The sequence below is a fragment of the Zonotrichia leucophrys genome, chromosome 2 (genome assembly GCF_028769735.1).
Source record: "Zonotrichia leucophrys gambelii isolate GWCS_2022_RI chromosome 2, RI_Zleu_2.0, whole genome shotgun sequence".
Classification (NCBI taxonomy): domain Eukaryota; kingdom Metazoa; phylum Chordata; class Aves; order Passeriformes; family Passerellidae; genus Zonotrichia; species Zonotrichia leucophrys.
In genome coordinates this window covers 28,162,124-28,179,503 of record NC_088171.1, presented here as the reverse complement: position 1 = coordinate 28,179,503, position 17,380 = coordinate 28,162,124, and the positions used below count along the sequence as shown (strand labels likewise).

The 17,380-nt window shown below is 36.4% G+C and overlaps 1 protein-coding gene across 1 annotated transcript in view; it reads left to right on the top strand.

The window, feature by feature from the left end:
- Positions 1-7,717, top strand: part of THSD7A (thrombospondin type 1 domain containing 7A) — a 264,860-nt gene extending 257,143 nt beyond the window's left edge. Inside the window, exons 30-31 of the mRNA XM_064704399.1 lie at positions 2,183-2,270; positions 3,927-7,717. Coding sequence (XP_064560469.1) covers positions 2,183-2,270; positions 3,927-4,011 — 173 coding nt within the window. The 3' untranslated portion in view covers positions 4,012-7,717. The remainder of the gene's footprint in view (positions 1-2,182; positions 2,271-3,926) is intronic.
- Positions 7,718-17,380: the final 9,663 nt, after the last annotated feature.

Sequence of the window (17,380 nt, the reverse complement as noted above, 5' to 3'; positions counted from 1 at the left end):
TTATCATTTACTCATTTTAGCTAACCCCTCCTGAAAATGCCAGAGGGCATGTTGTAGCACGCTGAGTGATAGCAATAAGCAAGTATCAGACAGTCACCTTCAACAGTTTAGGAATATGAATGCTCATGTAAGCTCAAGGAGGGTTTTGGAGCAAGGTATGTTTGAGAAACTTCATGAAATCTCACCAATTTTATGTAATTTGAGTTGGGAAGGAGACATAGCTCAGTTCAGGTAACCTTAAACATGTTTAACAGAATGAACACTTTATGCAGTGAAGTTATGAGCAAATGTGAGAGAAAGTGAATATTTTCCAGTTCTGATGAGATTTAGGCTGATTGTTTTATTTCAGGATTGGATATCTATTGGAAAGTTTTGGATTTACTCTGGCATGATTATTTTTTTTCCTCACAGTTTCTAAGTCTAGATCTAAAATAGGTCTTTAATTTTCTTCCACAAATTATATTGCAGTTCCAGAAATGAAGGTATTAAAACTGTTCTCTTCAGATGTCTGGGCTGAGGTATTACCACAAAAAGATGAATCTGAGAGGCCTATCTCCTTGCATACTTAGAAATAATCTATCCAGAGAGAATTCAGAAAGCCTGAGTCAGAGGTCTGTAGCTGCATAATAAGAATGACCTCATTAACAGAGCTCCTTGCTTTGACAAAAACAAATAAATCTGTATACAAGACATTGCCAGCCTTTTTTCCAAGGAGATGTAACTATTTTAAAAGAAGCCAACCTGAAAAAAATCCAAGCCTCTTACATTTACCGATGGAAATAAGCCAAGGAGAGAGGAAACTAACCTACTTAGCAGTTCTAAATTCTGAATTCTTCTCATTGATATTATTGTATCATAGGATATGTCAGGTCAAATCTACTGTTCCATTAATCTTTAGTGGATCAGTTATTTCAGTTATGTCAGTTATTATCAGTTATGATGTTTCATTAGGTTGATTAAGGTCATGAAGGGAAAATCTTCTGATATTGATTAGTCTTGAACAACTTGTCCACAAGACAGCAAGACTTTGCATTGCTGCAGCCCAGAAGGCCTGAGCTTAACTGCATAGCAATGGAGGGCACTACTGTGTAACCAAGCAATCTTAATCTAACTTCTGTTAATATTATTGTGGAAATAAAAACTGCATTGATGGTGTCTTTTGGTTCTGAAGAGCTAACAAGAAGCACTAAGTGTTTGGTCGGAAAAATTTTAGCTATATTTCCTTACATTGGAAATACACACAACTTCATGAAATAAAACTTGCACCACATGAATATGAAATAACTCAGTTTTATAAAGGTGATTTTTTTATTGCCAAAGAAATGCAACAAGGCTAGCTAATCCCCTGGAAAACAATGCTTGTAAAAAGCCATTTAGAAATTTGAAAAATGAGTTGGATAAAACTAGTGACTCAAAAAGCATGCACTCCTTTAGTTGTGATATGATCACTTGGGGGCAGGGCAAAACCCCACAGACAAAGCTGCATCATTTTCCTCTTCCTTTTCCTGAGGCAAGAAGGAGAGTGGTATGTATGCCCAAATCTCCAGGGACATGTCCAAAATACAAACTGCACACCTGCACATAAATACAGTCCTTATCAACAGACAGTTGTTTTATTTAGGAGCATGAACTAGGATTTTTTTGTGTATTTTCACTTTGTGAGGAGAAGCTATTTATAACAGCAAAACTTGCATTTAGTAGGGAAAGAAATTTTAAAATTTTGCTACTTTATGCAGTAGTAAAGGTTGTGTATGTGCAGCTAAGGGATGCATGACATACAGCATGCTAAGGGCGTTTAAAAACATACAAGTAAATAGGAACAAAAATTAAAGTAACAGACAGATTGCTTTACCAGAGCCAAAATAGAAAGTGATACTAAATGAGTCCCAGGCTGATGCACTGCCCTGTGATCACACTGAGGGATTGTTCACTACCAGGGAGTTTCTGGGTCTCTCGCCTGCTGCCTCTGCCCCAGATCTCAGTTCATTTGAATTATCCTGACCCCAACTGAAAAGCAGAGCACAGAGAAGTCATCGCTCAGTTATTTAACAATATTTTCTCTGATTAAACTGTAATTGCTAGTCAAGACATTTATTTTGGTTTATTAAAGTATTTCTGTATCAGAACTAATAATTCAACTAGACTAACTCAAACACTACTGACTAACATTCATTCCTTTTAGATGGGAGGCTGAAGACCTGGGTTTATGGTGTAGCTGCTGGTGCATTTGTTTTACTCATCTTTATTGTTTCTATGATCTATCTAGCCTGGTGAGTTCTTTAATTATTTATAAGAAAAGAGTCCCCTCACAGACTGTAATGAAAATGTTTACATCTGCTGCTGTAGAAACTGCAGACACTTCTGTGAAGTGCAGTGTTTAATTTGCCTTGTCCTTTTGTCCAGACTCATGTTAGCAGTTTCTGGTTGCACTCTAGATGATGGATCACCACATACTTTTCTGAGGGTTTAAGAACTTAAAAACATGGGGTAGCTTAGTGTACAGCTCATTTTTGCTCAGTTTACCTTGGTTGTTATATACAATGTCCAGAATAATTTTATTGTGTTTGTATCAAAAATGATGAGAGAAATAGCAGCAAGGACATTGAGTAACCAGAAAAATCATGTTTTGATATAGAGATACAGAGATACAGAACCAGAAAAAATCTGAACGCTTTCTCATCTTTTTAATACATGAAAGAATTCTTTTTTGAACAAGTCACCTTTGAGAATGTGCTCGCTGAAGTTTTCTAGGTGTTGTTAGGAATTTCTGATCCAGATGACAGTACAGGTGAAAGGTGAGGGAAGTGTGGTCATATACATCAGGCTCTTGGCTGTACTGCATTAGTAGGTTTGGGGGGCTTCTTGGTATATTTTCCATTCAGTAAACTTTGCCCAAAACCTCACTTCTGTCCAGGTAATATAAAAATTAATTTGGGGTTTTTTTTCTTGTTTTTTGTTTGATTCATTTTTTATTTTTTGTGAGTTTGTTTGTTTAGTTGTTTGTTCTGGTTTTGTTGCTGTGGTTTTTTTGTTTGGGTTTTCGTTGTGGTCTTTCTGTTTTGGTTAGTTGGTAGGTTTTTTGGGGAGTGGGGCTTGAGGAAAAGGAAATCCATTAGCATTCAACAACTGCAGATTATTTGGACTGGAACCTGTGGCTACTGCAAGTCATTGTAACAAAAAGTTTCATATAAAAGATTCAGATTTGAGCAGCCTAAGTGACATGGCTGAAATAAGATTTTGGACAAGACTGAGGATGCACAGGCCTGATTTAAAGAAATGCTTACATTACACTCTAAAAGAAGATTAGTGATAAAGAATGGATAAACATTCATTTTCCTTTGGCCTGGTAATTTTTTAAAGCTTTATGAAATGGATTGGAAATACTGGTGGATTAATATCTAATTGAAGGCTAGACAAGGAATGTTGTGGCAAACAACCATACACCTGCTATTAATGACTGGTTGATTATAACATCTAGAATTAATTGTAGGCATTCCAGCAAGTATAATGAGATAAAACCAATCAAAAGCTGGATCTTTCCTGTGGAAACCCTTGATGTGTCAAGAGTAGTTTAATATTTGAGTCACGTAATTTAAAAGAACCTGATTGCAGCTTTGATACATGACCAAGTATTGCATGGCAGGCTCTGAATTCTTCTGAAAACTGGGTGATGTTGCAGGAGTACCTGCCAAGGATTTCATCAAGTCACATCAGCATCATAACAGTTTGTTTCTGAACAACTGAGCTTTGAATTAGATATTGCTTTGGGTTGATAAAGGGATAATTTGTGCTCCCAGTGAAGGTTTTAAGGTTATAGCTTTTATAAACAAACAACTGAATGCATTATCAGCATGCTCATCTTTCATTTAAGACTTTTGTTTGTTATTAGTTGCTTTTTCTATTTACAAATTATCTTATTGTTTCAGCAAAAAGCCAAAGAAGCCCCAGAGAAGGCAGAACAACCGACTGAAACCTTTAACCTTGGCTTATGATGGAGATGCAGACATGTAAACTGTGACTTCTCTTGGTGACAAATGGAGTCTAAACTATAGGAATGAAAACAGAAGGTGTCCAAAGCCACAGGGATTTTCTATGGAGTGGATTAAGTGTTTTGAATTTTTCTTTTTTGTAACTGCACCATAGATAAAGAAGGATGGATTTCATAATGCCTACTGATATTCAAGGTATTATTGCTTTACTTTAGACCATCAGCACCGAGAAATCAGGCAGAATCATATTAATAGACACTGCAGTTGGAGATTTATGGTGTTTCCTCAGTCTTAGAACAGAGCACCACTTCTGCCTCCAGAATACTGTATCTGACATAGTATTAACACTGGGAAGACCCTGCATCATTAACCAAGTATAATCAGTACGCATGAGGAGTTTGTACCAAGCTGTCTACGACTCTTTATATTCAAACATAACATATATACTCGGTTGAACCATATGTATTACTCTATCAGATTATATATGTGATGAAGAGCATTTTAGTGCTTAGTACAATATTAACTGGGATTAACCCACTGAGCAAGTTCAACAGTTTGCCAGTTGATGATAACTTGTGTTAACCTGCATTTCAGAGGGCAATGACTCACTTGCAAAATTCTGTCCTGTTACCTCTCCAAATTATAAAGGCCTCATGTGTACATCCAGAGAGGAGGCATTCTCAGATTCACTATTTTCTAGTGGTTGATGTCTGGAAAAAATTCCTGCTGTAAATGTTATAATACGTTTCTACTTCCTCTAACTCAAACTGTTGCCTGCATCTTTTTTGCTACATGTAAGGCAAATTTTTGCACTATATTAGTGCAGCATGATATGCACTTAACTAGTATTGCCATAGAAACTGCCTCTTTTCAGAAAGGATAATGCTGTATCTTGTGCAAGGAGTGTCAAGCAGACAGGTCTTGAATCCTGAAGAGAGTAGTGTTCAGTTTGGACTGCGATGGGGTGGAATCAGCTGCGACGTTTGCCGTACACACACCGTTCCTCACCACAGCAGCCACTTGTACTCTACACCATGGCAGTAATACAAGTGTCTAGTTTCTTGCCCCACCCACCTATACTGGTATAGATTGTCCTGCTGGTTTCTAATTGTACTTTGAAGGCTGTTTATGACTAGATTTTTTATATTTGTTAACTTTGTTAGAAAAAAAAAAGAAAAGAAAAAGAAAAGTGGTTGCCCTGTAATCCTGAGTGACATACTTCTTGTCTAAAAAGGTGTTCTGATTGTTCAACTGAAATAAAATGGTTTTACTTTTCCCTCCTTCTGTTAATGAGAGCTCTTTCACTGTTACTGGCAGTACAATACTCAGAGATGTTTTGTCTTTTCCAATTAGGATAATTCAATAGACTTTTAATTATTCAGTTAAACTCCTGAGTGTACTGGCAAGTAAACAATAAGATCAATAGTTCTGCCATTTTAATACTCATGACTTTTTCAAAAACTCTGGCAGTATGAAAACTTACTGTTAACCTCTTCCATGCTTATGGCTTTTCAGTGTTGGGCTTCCAAGATGAAGCTCATTGACTTGCCACTCATGTGACATGGCTGTTACGGATGTGCTCCATGACCTGAGACGGGTTATTCTCCTCAAATGGCTTCTGTGTGCAGCCGGAACGTACAAGTGACTGTGCCACTACTAAGCAATACAAAACTTTATCAGGCAACCTCTCAAAAAGAATTGTTACATAAAGTTCAATATTAGGTTCTCAGGTCTTTTTTATAACCTAAACCACTTCTGCCTACTCATCACTCTGTTTGCTCAAGAAGCACCAGTTTTTGCACACTGAGTGAAATTAACTTTGCAAACTTTGTCCCAGATCCACTGAAATCAATGACAAGACTCTCATGGACATCATATCTGTTCTTAAAAATACAAATCTTTGTTCTATGTAGAATAATTCTTGAAACCAATGAGCATTTGAGAGATTATGGTCCTACTTTAGCTTAACTGCCATATTACCAGTGTGATGTTACTGCATCAAGAAAATTACCTTCATCCCACTGCGTAGGTTTTCCCCAAATGGGAATGATGAGCAGAGGAACAATGGTAACAATATTTGGTGCAGGTTTAATTTCTCATTTTATACCTTGATCCAGCTGCAGCTGATGAAGTTTCATGGCTGCCTGCCACAGTAGTGGTTCATTCCTATATGTGTTTCAGGACTGGAGTATTCAGTCTTACATCACTTTGTAAAGGTCCATTGCAAAAATACAAATCTTGGTAATTTTAATTTTCAGCATTCTTGAGTAGAAAACAATAAAAACCTGCTTGGTTCCTCTTTTGTCAGACACCAAAAAAAGGCCATGGAAAAATGATAAAGTATTAAAGAACAATAAATACATGTGGAAACAGATTTTATAACGATTTCTGGTTTTTTAATAGTCTGATTCTGTGTTGTTGAATAGTTTTGAACCAAGAGGGCATTGAGGGAACAGGGTTTCTTTCATTGGCAATGAGTCATCTTTATTTATGACACTGGCTGGTCTTAGCAGGAGCTGTTGCCTAGTTCTTGCCTTGAAGAATTTTATGTCCTAAATCTAAGTACTTAATAACTTAAAGGTATGACATCTCCTTTTCCTTACCACATTAAATGGATAAACAGAGAGATAGGAGGGTTTTTTAAGTCTGTTTGGCCTTTGCAATCCATGCAAGTATGTTAGTATGTGTTGCATTTTATATCTGATCAGTGAATATCTGGTGCCCATCTGCATCATACTAGGGCTGCATTTAAAATCTAGAGTGCATTTTTATTATTATTTTTTCTATGAACAAAGTGCATGGAAATTTGAAGCCAGAGTGGCTTCCCTCATTATCAAGAAAAAAGTACTAGGCTGTAAGGAAGGCTGAAATTTTATGTAAATCTCAATGTTGCAAAGGTGATTAAGCCCTCTAGCATTGAAATTGAAGTAAATAATATGTGAATTATCAGTACAGAATGAAAAGCAATTTGCTTTAAAAATCAGTGCTTCTACAAATCCAGTGCCTAAAGCAGCCACTACTGTAGATTATTAGTTTGTGAAAGTAATGTTTCCAGTGATCAAATAAACCATTCAGAAGATAGCAAAGTAGGTATTTTCCTGTTGATGTGGTGGTTTATATTTTTCTTTTTAAAACTGTAGTTTCTAGCTTACTGTGTCTGCTTTGAGTCCTGGACCAGTTCCTTTTTGAAGCTTTGATGCAACTGCACAAGCCTGTTTATATTTGGTATAAAGCATCAATTTTGAAACCCCCTTCCTCCTGCCAAAATGTAATAAAGTTTTTTTTCCAATCTTACAATTTGAAGAGAGCAATTTAAAAAGTCTATGTGTAAATCACTGTAAAATATACCTTGAATTAAATGGAAATCTGTCTTTTTACCTTTATGTAAATCGTTAAGAATTAAGAGTTTATTTTGCCTAACTTAATTTACTTGAATATTTATTTTGTAGAACGAGGAGGCAGCTGTCTGAGGAATGTTTACTTTTTTTTTGGTTAATGTTAATTTGTAAATTGTGTAATGCATTTTTATTTTTTAAATTATGTACATTTCTTTTTTAATGCACAAAATGTTTATGTACTACTACTACTACTGCAAATTTGTGTATATTGTCACTAAGCTTTATTCAGTTAATACAGATGATGGGAAAATGTAACAAGTCTTACATTTTCATCTGGGTTATTTTTACATAACTGACATATTGCTGACAATAAATATAAACATAAAATCATTTAATGTCTTTTTTTTTAATAAATATAGTATCCTATGCTGGGATAGAGTAACAATAAAAGCCAGATCCCTAAAATATGACCACCTTTTAAATAGTCTCTTCTTTTTTCTGAAAGGCATTAGCAAACACATTCTTGTTAAATATTAGTCTTTCTATTTAAAAAGAAAAAAAGTTTCTGATGCTATGGTAACAATCAAGTCTGTTGTTACTATCCTAGTCGACCTGGAAATTTACAAAACATATTTTGTTGACTGATAAATACTCAATAAATGAAATTTTAAAAAATAACCTTTTCTTCCTTGCCACTTTTATATCAGAAAAAACAACTGTTCTGCAGAAAATAAGGGGTCAATCAGAATCTTACTAAAAGAAATCTATTCACTTCAAGTCAAGCTGGATCTGTTGCTGTCCCTACAAAGAAGAAAAAGAACAAAAGACATCACTTTGCACTTTTTTCATAATTGCTCATATTCAATTTGTGTGCTCTCCAAAACTCAATTATTTTCATGTCCAGTTCTGCTGTGTAATTTTCAAACCATATCAAGGGGTTTTTTCCTGTTTCAGTAGCTATTACCTCCCCAGTAACCTTTCCAAGCTAACCCCTAAAATATTTAAACACAATTTTGAGAGCAGACAATTCTGATTTTCAAGGCATTTCAGGATTTTCACAAGTAATTCCTACCTACCTTTTCTCCTGCTGGAATCCACAGAAAAACCACAGAAGCATGGGCCTTCAATTCCCACCTAAAACCTAAAATACAAGAATAGAGGAATTTCAAGATTAATTAAATGTGTTTAATTCAATACAAGCAAAAATCTGTAAGCAGTTAAAAACATTTGAGGAAAGAAAATTTAAATTCTCATTTAAATTTAGAGAATTACTTGTGGTATAATAATGAAGATGATAGAGTCTTCACGTTCAGTAAAGAAAATGTGGTAGGATTTTGGCAACTGTTTGCAAGACTTTTGAATTAATGGGAAAGGGTCATCTTTATTTTAAAAAGAATCATAAAGAACATTAGAGAAGAGTAAGATTTTTTAGTACAACTGTGATGAAAGGTCATGAAGTGAGAGGTAAATTAAGAGACTTAGATAAGCTTAGTAAATGTTTTAGCCTGCTAGTAATGTGAAAACTATTGGAGAATCTAGAAAATATAGAAAATATAGAAAATAATCCTGCTGAAACAGAAGTGAGCTTGAGCAGCTTGAGCTGCTTGGCATCACTATCAGTTTAGCTACAGAAAATGTTATCTCTAAATCTTGTGATTGGTTTTTTGGGTTTATTGGGTTTTTTTTGGTTGGTTTTTTTTTTTTTTTTTTTGTTTGATTTTTTTTTTTTGATACAGGAAAGCTGTCTGTCTATCCAAAAGCAGGTAATGGCCAGACAGATACAGAAACACATTTTTGCGGGGGTGGGTAGGCATGGGTTGGGTGTGTATGTGTGTATATCTTGGTCTCTGATTGCCCATTCATTTATTTTTCAGCAGAGGCTGAGGGTGAGTCATTTTGCTTACCTCCCCTGGCTGTGGAGGGCATTTCCTGTGGGAACACCCTGGTGATGTTTACATCCTTTTGTAAACAGGCATCTTTTCTGAGTCCTACTCAAACAGAAAAGTGGGAAGGTATTGGGATTTCTGCTGGTCAGAGTGACCCTGAGAAGCGTTAGAAAGTCTCTTTTCCCAGCCCAGTAGTCGAAGAAGGAGTCAGGATTCTTCTGTTCTTGTTCTCAAGGTTGTTTATTGTTTCTTATCTATAAAATTCTTTCTCTGGCCTGCCCAGGTCTGTTCAGCAGGTCAGACAGAGGCACACTGTTGCCCTCAGGGTGGTGTTATCTTTTTATACTAAAAATTATGTGTACATTTTTTACAATAGTTTCCCAATACCTATCACCTATGTTAGACAGTGAGTTTCTACCTTAAACCAACCCAAAAGTGCCAGCATCACCCAGAACATGGAGGTTAGGAAGAAGAAAGAAGAAGGACAGGGTACACCCAAATTCCTCCATCTTGTGACACTGAGCCCCCATTCTAAAAACCCCAAAAATCTATTTTTTACCCAGTGACAAACTAACTATTATTCTACTTAAACTCTCTTGACTTATAATTCTTCATATAGAGGTGGTAATCTTTCCCATGGGTCAAAATCAAAGTCACAGGTGTCTTGGGCTCTGTGCCAAGGTCTCTGAGCCCCCTTTAGGCAAGGGAAAAGTCCTTTGACCTACCATCACTATGGTGAAGGTAAAACTTAGCCACGGTATCATAATCCATGATCATAGCTCTTGTTTTCCATGTTTAAAGAAATCTCATTTCAAACAATTCAAGTACTAAACCTATTTATTTATTTATATTATGTGTTGATGTATCTAAAAATCTTTGATGTATCTAAAAATCTTTTGAAAAAAGGATTTGGTACTTGTCAATTTATAGATGAGGGGTCAGAGGTTCCCATGTCTGTTTTAATATTTTGTGGACTTTATTCAGAGCCTAGCCCTTAAATTGATCAGAATTATATTCCGAAATTGCAATTATAAAATTAATGATGTTTTCTTTTATTTTCAAAACTACCCTTCAGAGTATCATGTAATTCTTTAAAATGGCAGAAAATTGTTTCTCAATCAGTTTTGTTTAGCTTACAAATAAAAAACGTTTCATCACAATTTCAGTGTTGCATTTCAAAATAAACATTTTTTTTTTTCTCTGAATAATTACAATTAGACAGCAAACCCTCTTTCTTACCTATACATGTCAAAATGTGACTTAATTCTCAGCTTCTTAACTGCTTCCAGTGCTGCTCCTTAAGATATCTATAGGGAAAAGTAGCAATATGATTTGAGCCTGGGACCAGAATTTAGTTAACAGTTCTGTGACTGGACATTCAGTTTGTTGGTGGTACAGCAGTGACAGATTATTTTTAAGGCACTGCCCAATGAAGTCCCACAAAAACCTCTCCCAAGCTGAACCCAAACTAATTTACACAACCTGTGCCATGCAAAACTATGAAATTGTCATATAAGACACAGGGTTACATTTTGTGTCTTGATTTCCTACTCCAACTCAATTCCCTGAACAGCTTTATTCCTGTGCCCCCATTGTGTCTTGATGCTTGGCACAACTGCCAGATTTCAGCCTTATGTGGAACTTTTCTGATTTGCACTGAGTGCTATCATAGCCTCAATTCTCTTTTGATGTGTCTTCTCACTCTTGAGGTTACAGTGAAACAACAAGAGGTGCCAGCTGACAGCTTACAAGTATGTGAAAACACTCTGTCAAAAGTAAAAATATGCATATTTAAAATGTGAATTTTGAAGCTGAAGTAATATTTTCCTCTCTTCCTGCAACTAAAGAAGCAACTTAGAAATCTTCAAGATACCTAATTCTGTTTAGAAACCTTGAAGATGCCTAACTCTACATCTTTTAATTATGTCATTCTATTGTTATTACTTTACATTTTTCTCTACTGTTCCCCTTTTGTACTAATTTTGTGTAAATTTTAATTGTAAAATCATAGTAAGGGCTCTCTCTTCTGTGTGTATAATCATAGGAGGGAGAAGTCTCTCTTTGAAATCCTGACTGTGATATGACAATAAACAATCATTAACATAAGCTCAAATTCTCATTACCTATTATTTTTCCAAGAATTCCAGGGTGAAACCTTGGTGTACTTGTTTGGAAATATTCTTAGCTTGTAGCATCCCTAAAGAGTGAATCACCACAGGAATCAAACAACATCCCTATTCCATGAGCGACTCTGTGGCAGGAGGTTATTCACCTTTCCTGTTTTGGAATGTTATTTTAAACACACATGGATGTTCTGCTTTTAGTTACTTTATCTATAAGCTATACCAACAATCTAAAGGCATGGTTAGTACCTTGATCTTGAGGTATATTTAAAATAGTTTCTAAGAGGTGTCTATCATCATCCATGTGTTAACAGAGCTGTGTTCAGGTAGATATTCTGTATGCAAGGTCAGGAGTGACATCACCATACATGTATCTTTCAATTTTGGATCTCATTTTCAGTTTTGATTTTCCAAAAAAATGAAATTTTCATAATTTAATTTGATTTTTACTGAGTTAATAGAGATTAAAACACTTCATATACTCAGTACTGAGGAAAATTACTTCTCAGCCCCAGATCTGCTCCTTTTCTGCCAGAGGGCTGAGCCCATGTAACCTCCAATTTGGTTATTAGCCCCCAAAACATAAAGTAACAGTTCTTGATAAAGGCCCTGTGACCTACTAGCAAAGAACCAATTTCCCATACAGAATCTGACTCCCAATACAGTCTGAAAAACTGGTAGGAAATGAAATTCCACTGATTCAGTCTTACCTGTTTTTAACAAAATAATGTTGGTGTCTTCCTTACTGCTTTGTTTCTTCAATCTTCACAGCAAAGAATTCTGTAGCTCCATTTTGTGAGGGGAAATTGGTGACACCAGGATTCACTCAGCCAAGGAAAGAAAAGAATAATTAGCTGGCAGTTTTGTGACTGCCTGAAGTTGAATTTAATGAACTGCAGCAAAAGCTTTCTGCAACATTAGAGCAGCAGCTGGAGCTAAATCCTACATTTCTGTCTTAAATGGCCTTCACTTACAAGTTGATGAGCAAAACATAAGTAGCAGTCATTTGTTCAGTTTTACAGAAATATAAAAGGAAGGTTTGCAGCACAAGTGAGAAGTTAATTGTCAATCTCACACTGACTCTCCAATCCTATTGCAGAGCTGCAGTGCTGAAGAGCCAGAGCAGAGGTCTAATGGCCTCAAGACTGCAAATGGGCTCCTTCAGAAAGGCAAAACATTATTTACATTGAAAATTGCCATACTCCATCTGTCTAAGTGCATTCACTTTGAAATGAGGTGGTACTGCAGTGACAAGGCTTTCATCTTTAGATCAATGAAATGGCAGTGCAGTATGTTGCTCCAGAATACCTCATGGGTCTCATCAAAATGCCGTGCCATGACATATTAAAAATTGTCTTTATGTTTAACAAATTCTTATGAGCTATGGAGCTGTCTGCTATTATTTAAGGATTCATATACCAATAATAACACTATAGAGATTATAAGAAAATAATAAAAGTGATAATACCATTTATTATTACTTGATTTATATTGTTTAAAGCTTTTTGTGTTCTATTTAAGCAGTTTTCAGTTAGCATGCAAAGCATCCTAGGCAGTGTCTGTGTCTGCTTAACTGTACTGAATTATGGGCATAACAAGAAATCACTTATGCAACAGGATTGGGAAGATTGTTGGTTTGCTGATTTTTTTTTTTTTTTTGGTAGGGTCAAAGGAAAATTAAATAAAAAGGAAAATTAAATAAAACTAAATTGCTTTTAAAGAGGGAAAATGTTACTTTAAAGAATAATATTTCTGTATCACTGTATTCAAATTGCTTTTCAAAAAATTCTCCAGATCTACCATTTACTATACAGTCCTTAAGGACAGGGAAGTTCATTGTGGTCTCAGTATCTCTGTGGAGAGTTGGTACAATCAATGTCTTCAAATTCTCAGAGCCTTTTTCTTTTCTTCATTTTCTTTTTTGTTTGGTTGGTTGGTTTGGGTTTTATTTTTTGGTTTATGGGGGGAGCTTTGGTTGGTTGGTTTAATTTTGGGGTTTTCTTGTTGTTTTGCAGGGGGTTTTTTGGTTTTTTTTGGGTTTTTTTTTTGGGTGGGTTTATTTTGGTGTAGGAGGGAGGAGAATCTTTCCCATTGTTCTATTAATCAACATTATACATATTTGACTGTCAGACACATGTATCCACATCCATGTGTTATTCTCCATCAATGGATTTTTTTATTATTTATTATTTATTCTGGAAGTCTCTTAACCCAGGTGAACTAGTTGCTAAGAGCATCAACAGAAGAGAACAATTCAGAATAGCAGGAAGGGTTCCACATGTCTGCATTTAAATTGTACAGTAGGACCACAGCTTTTTAAAGATAGCAGTAAGAATCAGTGGTTCTGTGCAGAATAGTGTTTAAGACTCTGACATGATGATTGCAGACCTGGAGTTGGGCAGAACTGGTTTTAGAGATAACAATGATATAGTGTCTAACATACACAAAAGACACTCTAAGTAGTAAATTGGGTGTAATATGGAACAAAAGACCAATGTAGACAGAGCAGAGGTGTAAAAGGGTTTTGGCAGACACCATGAAAATGGCCCCAAATTGATCCTAGAGTGAGGATTAACACAAAAATCATATTCCTCACACTGAAAAGCTCCAGAGGCTGGCAATTCACTAACACCCCACCACTGCCACCTGTATGAAACCCCACCAATCTCAGCACCCAAGGGAGCAGTGGAGACATCCCTAACTCTGGGAGACAGGCACTAGGAGGTGAATATAAAAACATTTTAACTGCATTAACCTCCTTTTCTAAACAGTTGGATCTGGACTAGCAGTGGTTAGAGTGCTTCATTTTCAGCTATGGTAATAATTTTTTAGCTTTACCTATATAAGGAGCAAGATTTTGAGTGTAACAACTCTACAGCAGCAGAGGGAATTCTGAGGCAGATAGATTGATGAGAAAAAAAGGATAGATGACTTTTTGAGTTATATGAATAGACATACATTAATCTTCTCTTGGTACATCAAGTTCTGAAAAGGAAACAAAAAAACCTTGAAAGCTAGATACACTCTGGCTTCAAATCATCAGAAAAATGTGTAGAAATGAAAGGTTGTCATTACCTTGGAGGTATTTCTTGCTATTTTTAATTAAGAAATTCAAGCTAGTTTTGTAGGATAATTTAATTTAGAACAGAAAAAAAAATCCTAAATTTACCAAAACTGCATTATCTGCAAAGCAATGTGATTAAAGAAAAGAATCAACTATTATAATTGTTATAAAAATATATTAGTATTTTTGAGCATGAATAGGACTTTTATCTGAACCATAATGGCAGAGGTTTTGTCACAAGGGTGACCAGTTACACTAATTTTGTCCACCTAATATACCAATGAGCAAGAAAACTGTTCAATGTGGACAGACAACTGGTTAATGCTAAAAAATACTGACTGAGCAGACATGGTAAAAAAGCGTGTGGGCTAGTTATGGAAAGTATTAAAATTATGAGCAACTGGAACAAAAAATTCCTGAAGTGAACTAAAGAGTAGCTGCAATTAACTGCAAAACACTGCAAGATAGAAGTAGGGGAAGAAAGAAAAGCAAGGGGAAATATGTCATAAAGCAATAAGCCGCAGCAAAATCTGACATGATCAAGAACATGACAAAGCATGTGCTGTGAGGCTTCCTCAAGAGCAGAGAAGAATTATTTCAAAATATCTTACATTTGTGATAGTCAAATAGTGCCTTAACTACAGCTCAGCAAATGACTGATAAAGACAGCGACAGAATAAGCAAAGACTTGCTTAGCAGTTGTAAAGTATCTTATAAAACAATTTACTAGCAAAATATGTTAATAAGTTAAAAATCTGAAATTAATCTTTAAAGAATAATAAAAATGCAAACTTTTCACAGCATGCTGGCAGGCTTTTTTTAGCATTTACACCCTGAAACCAAATATTATTTGTGTCAGGACTCCCTAGGCCAGCAATTGTCCCCCAGCCACTATATCTGGCAGACTTAGGTGGTTTCAACTTTTATGATGGGGCCCAATTTGTTTCGAATTTGTTCCATCTCTTAGCATCTGCTGCCCTTCTGGTTCCAGGGTTGTGGGTTAGGGGCAGATCTGGGGCACAGCCTACAGCAGGTACCATTGCCAGAAATCACACAAGACAAGAAGCAGGGGAGCTGGGCTGTGTTCATTTCCATCACTGTGTGACTGTTCCCTGAGCAGCAAGGATCACAGCACACAGGGAAGCACCTGAAACATTCCTGCTACAGCATGGAGAAAACAGCCTTGGCCTGAAGAGAGAGGAACAAGATTCTTATGAAAGGAGGATTTGAAGGAATGTAAATGTCCTAATGCAAATGAGGGGAAATATGAAGAGTCTAAAATTCCAGCAAGTTCAGATATTCAGTGTTCCTTCAGAATAAGGCAAGAAAAGCATGGAAATCAAGTGCATGTAGACAAAACCAGACTTTGATATATGGTCTGATATATGGCCTTGAAGAACATCAGGGCAAATTTCAGCTCCAATATTCATTATTACAATTAAAGCCCTCCCCAGGCAGCAGAGAGAAGAAAGCAGTAGAAGTCCCATCTTGCAAAGTATTCAGACCAAACTGCCTGCAGCAGCAGAACATTTGCAGAGACAAACAATCCTGCTGGCCAGGGAGGGCACCCAGCTCCCTTCCATTAGGGGGTGCTGGGCTGCTCATAGGCCGGGTGGTCCAGGGTGACACATTCAAACCTCACCTTTAAGACAAGCTGTTTTGCTTGCTTATACTTTCACTGATCTTTATGCAATTTAATATTGTTTTAAAGCTTCAGCTAAAATTGGGTACCATACATTGACTTTCTAATTAAAAAAACAAACCTGACAGTCCTTTGGTGAAAAGCCTTACCTTTTCAGTTGTAGGCCCCTGTCTTCACCTATAGGCATGATGTAAATTTTCTGTAGACTTTGGTGATGCAGTTGCACCTGGATGTCTTTAGCAAAACAAATACCTATTTCATAATCTTTCAATAGCAAACAGAGTCAGGCTGTTTCTTCTCCACAGAAAATCACTGTATTGCTGCAAGATGAAATAGCTCAACCACCATAGCACCAACCACCATAGCAAAACCACTCTGTAGGTTTGGCTTCACCACCTACAGAGTGGTGGTGCCTGCATGACTTCCCTCTTTAGCACTTGGGATTCTCATGCACTGGGCTCCCAGGCACAGTACCTCGAGGTAAAATTAGATTTGTAGCCATAAAACAGATCCAATCAGTTTTGATTCCCAAAAGCTCCCCAATGGTTTAATGAGAGCAGGGCCAAGGCTCAAGGCTTGAGCACCAAGTTCTGTGCATGTGCACAGTGATGTGAAGCATGGCTGGGTGAGCTATGGAAAACAAACCACAGCCACAACCCTGGAGCAATTTATAAGCAATCATGCTGTTAGGAAAGGGTAAAAAATTTAGGGAAAAGCAGCAAAGCTTATTTGCATAGCAGAGGGCCGGAGCAGCAACACAGCTCTTCTGAAAGCATGGAATAGCAAATGATTCAAATCATAAAAAAAGTCAGCTTCACTGAAGGGGGTATAAAAATAACTCACTGGTCAGCCTGACTCACCAGCCTAGATGAGACATTTAGGTAAACATATAAACTTTACAAAACTTTCTAGCATTAAAGTCCTTAATTATTGCAATTTCTTCTGTTTCATAAATAAAAGCTGAAAAAAAATGTCTGTGTACATGGCAAAACAACAGAAATTACAAAAGCAATGACAGGTTGTGAGGACTTTAAATGACTCAGGAGATCAATTAATAGACAATATGTGAAATGAAGCAATACAAAATAATCTTTTTCACAGTATCTGCTTTGATCTTACATCTTGCACTGGAAGCAGCAGTTCCAGTGAGTACTGGGCTGTGAAGAGCAGAGAGCTGCCACAGCATTATGAGATTGTGCAGCAAGGACAGACAGACAGATAGAGAGAGCTCCCACACATTTGCATGTTTCTCTTTGCATGCCCAATGCTAACAACTGTCCAAGAAACAATAAAACACAGAAAGAAAAGAGAGTATTCATAGAACATGGGCAAACTGGT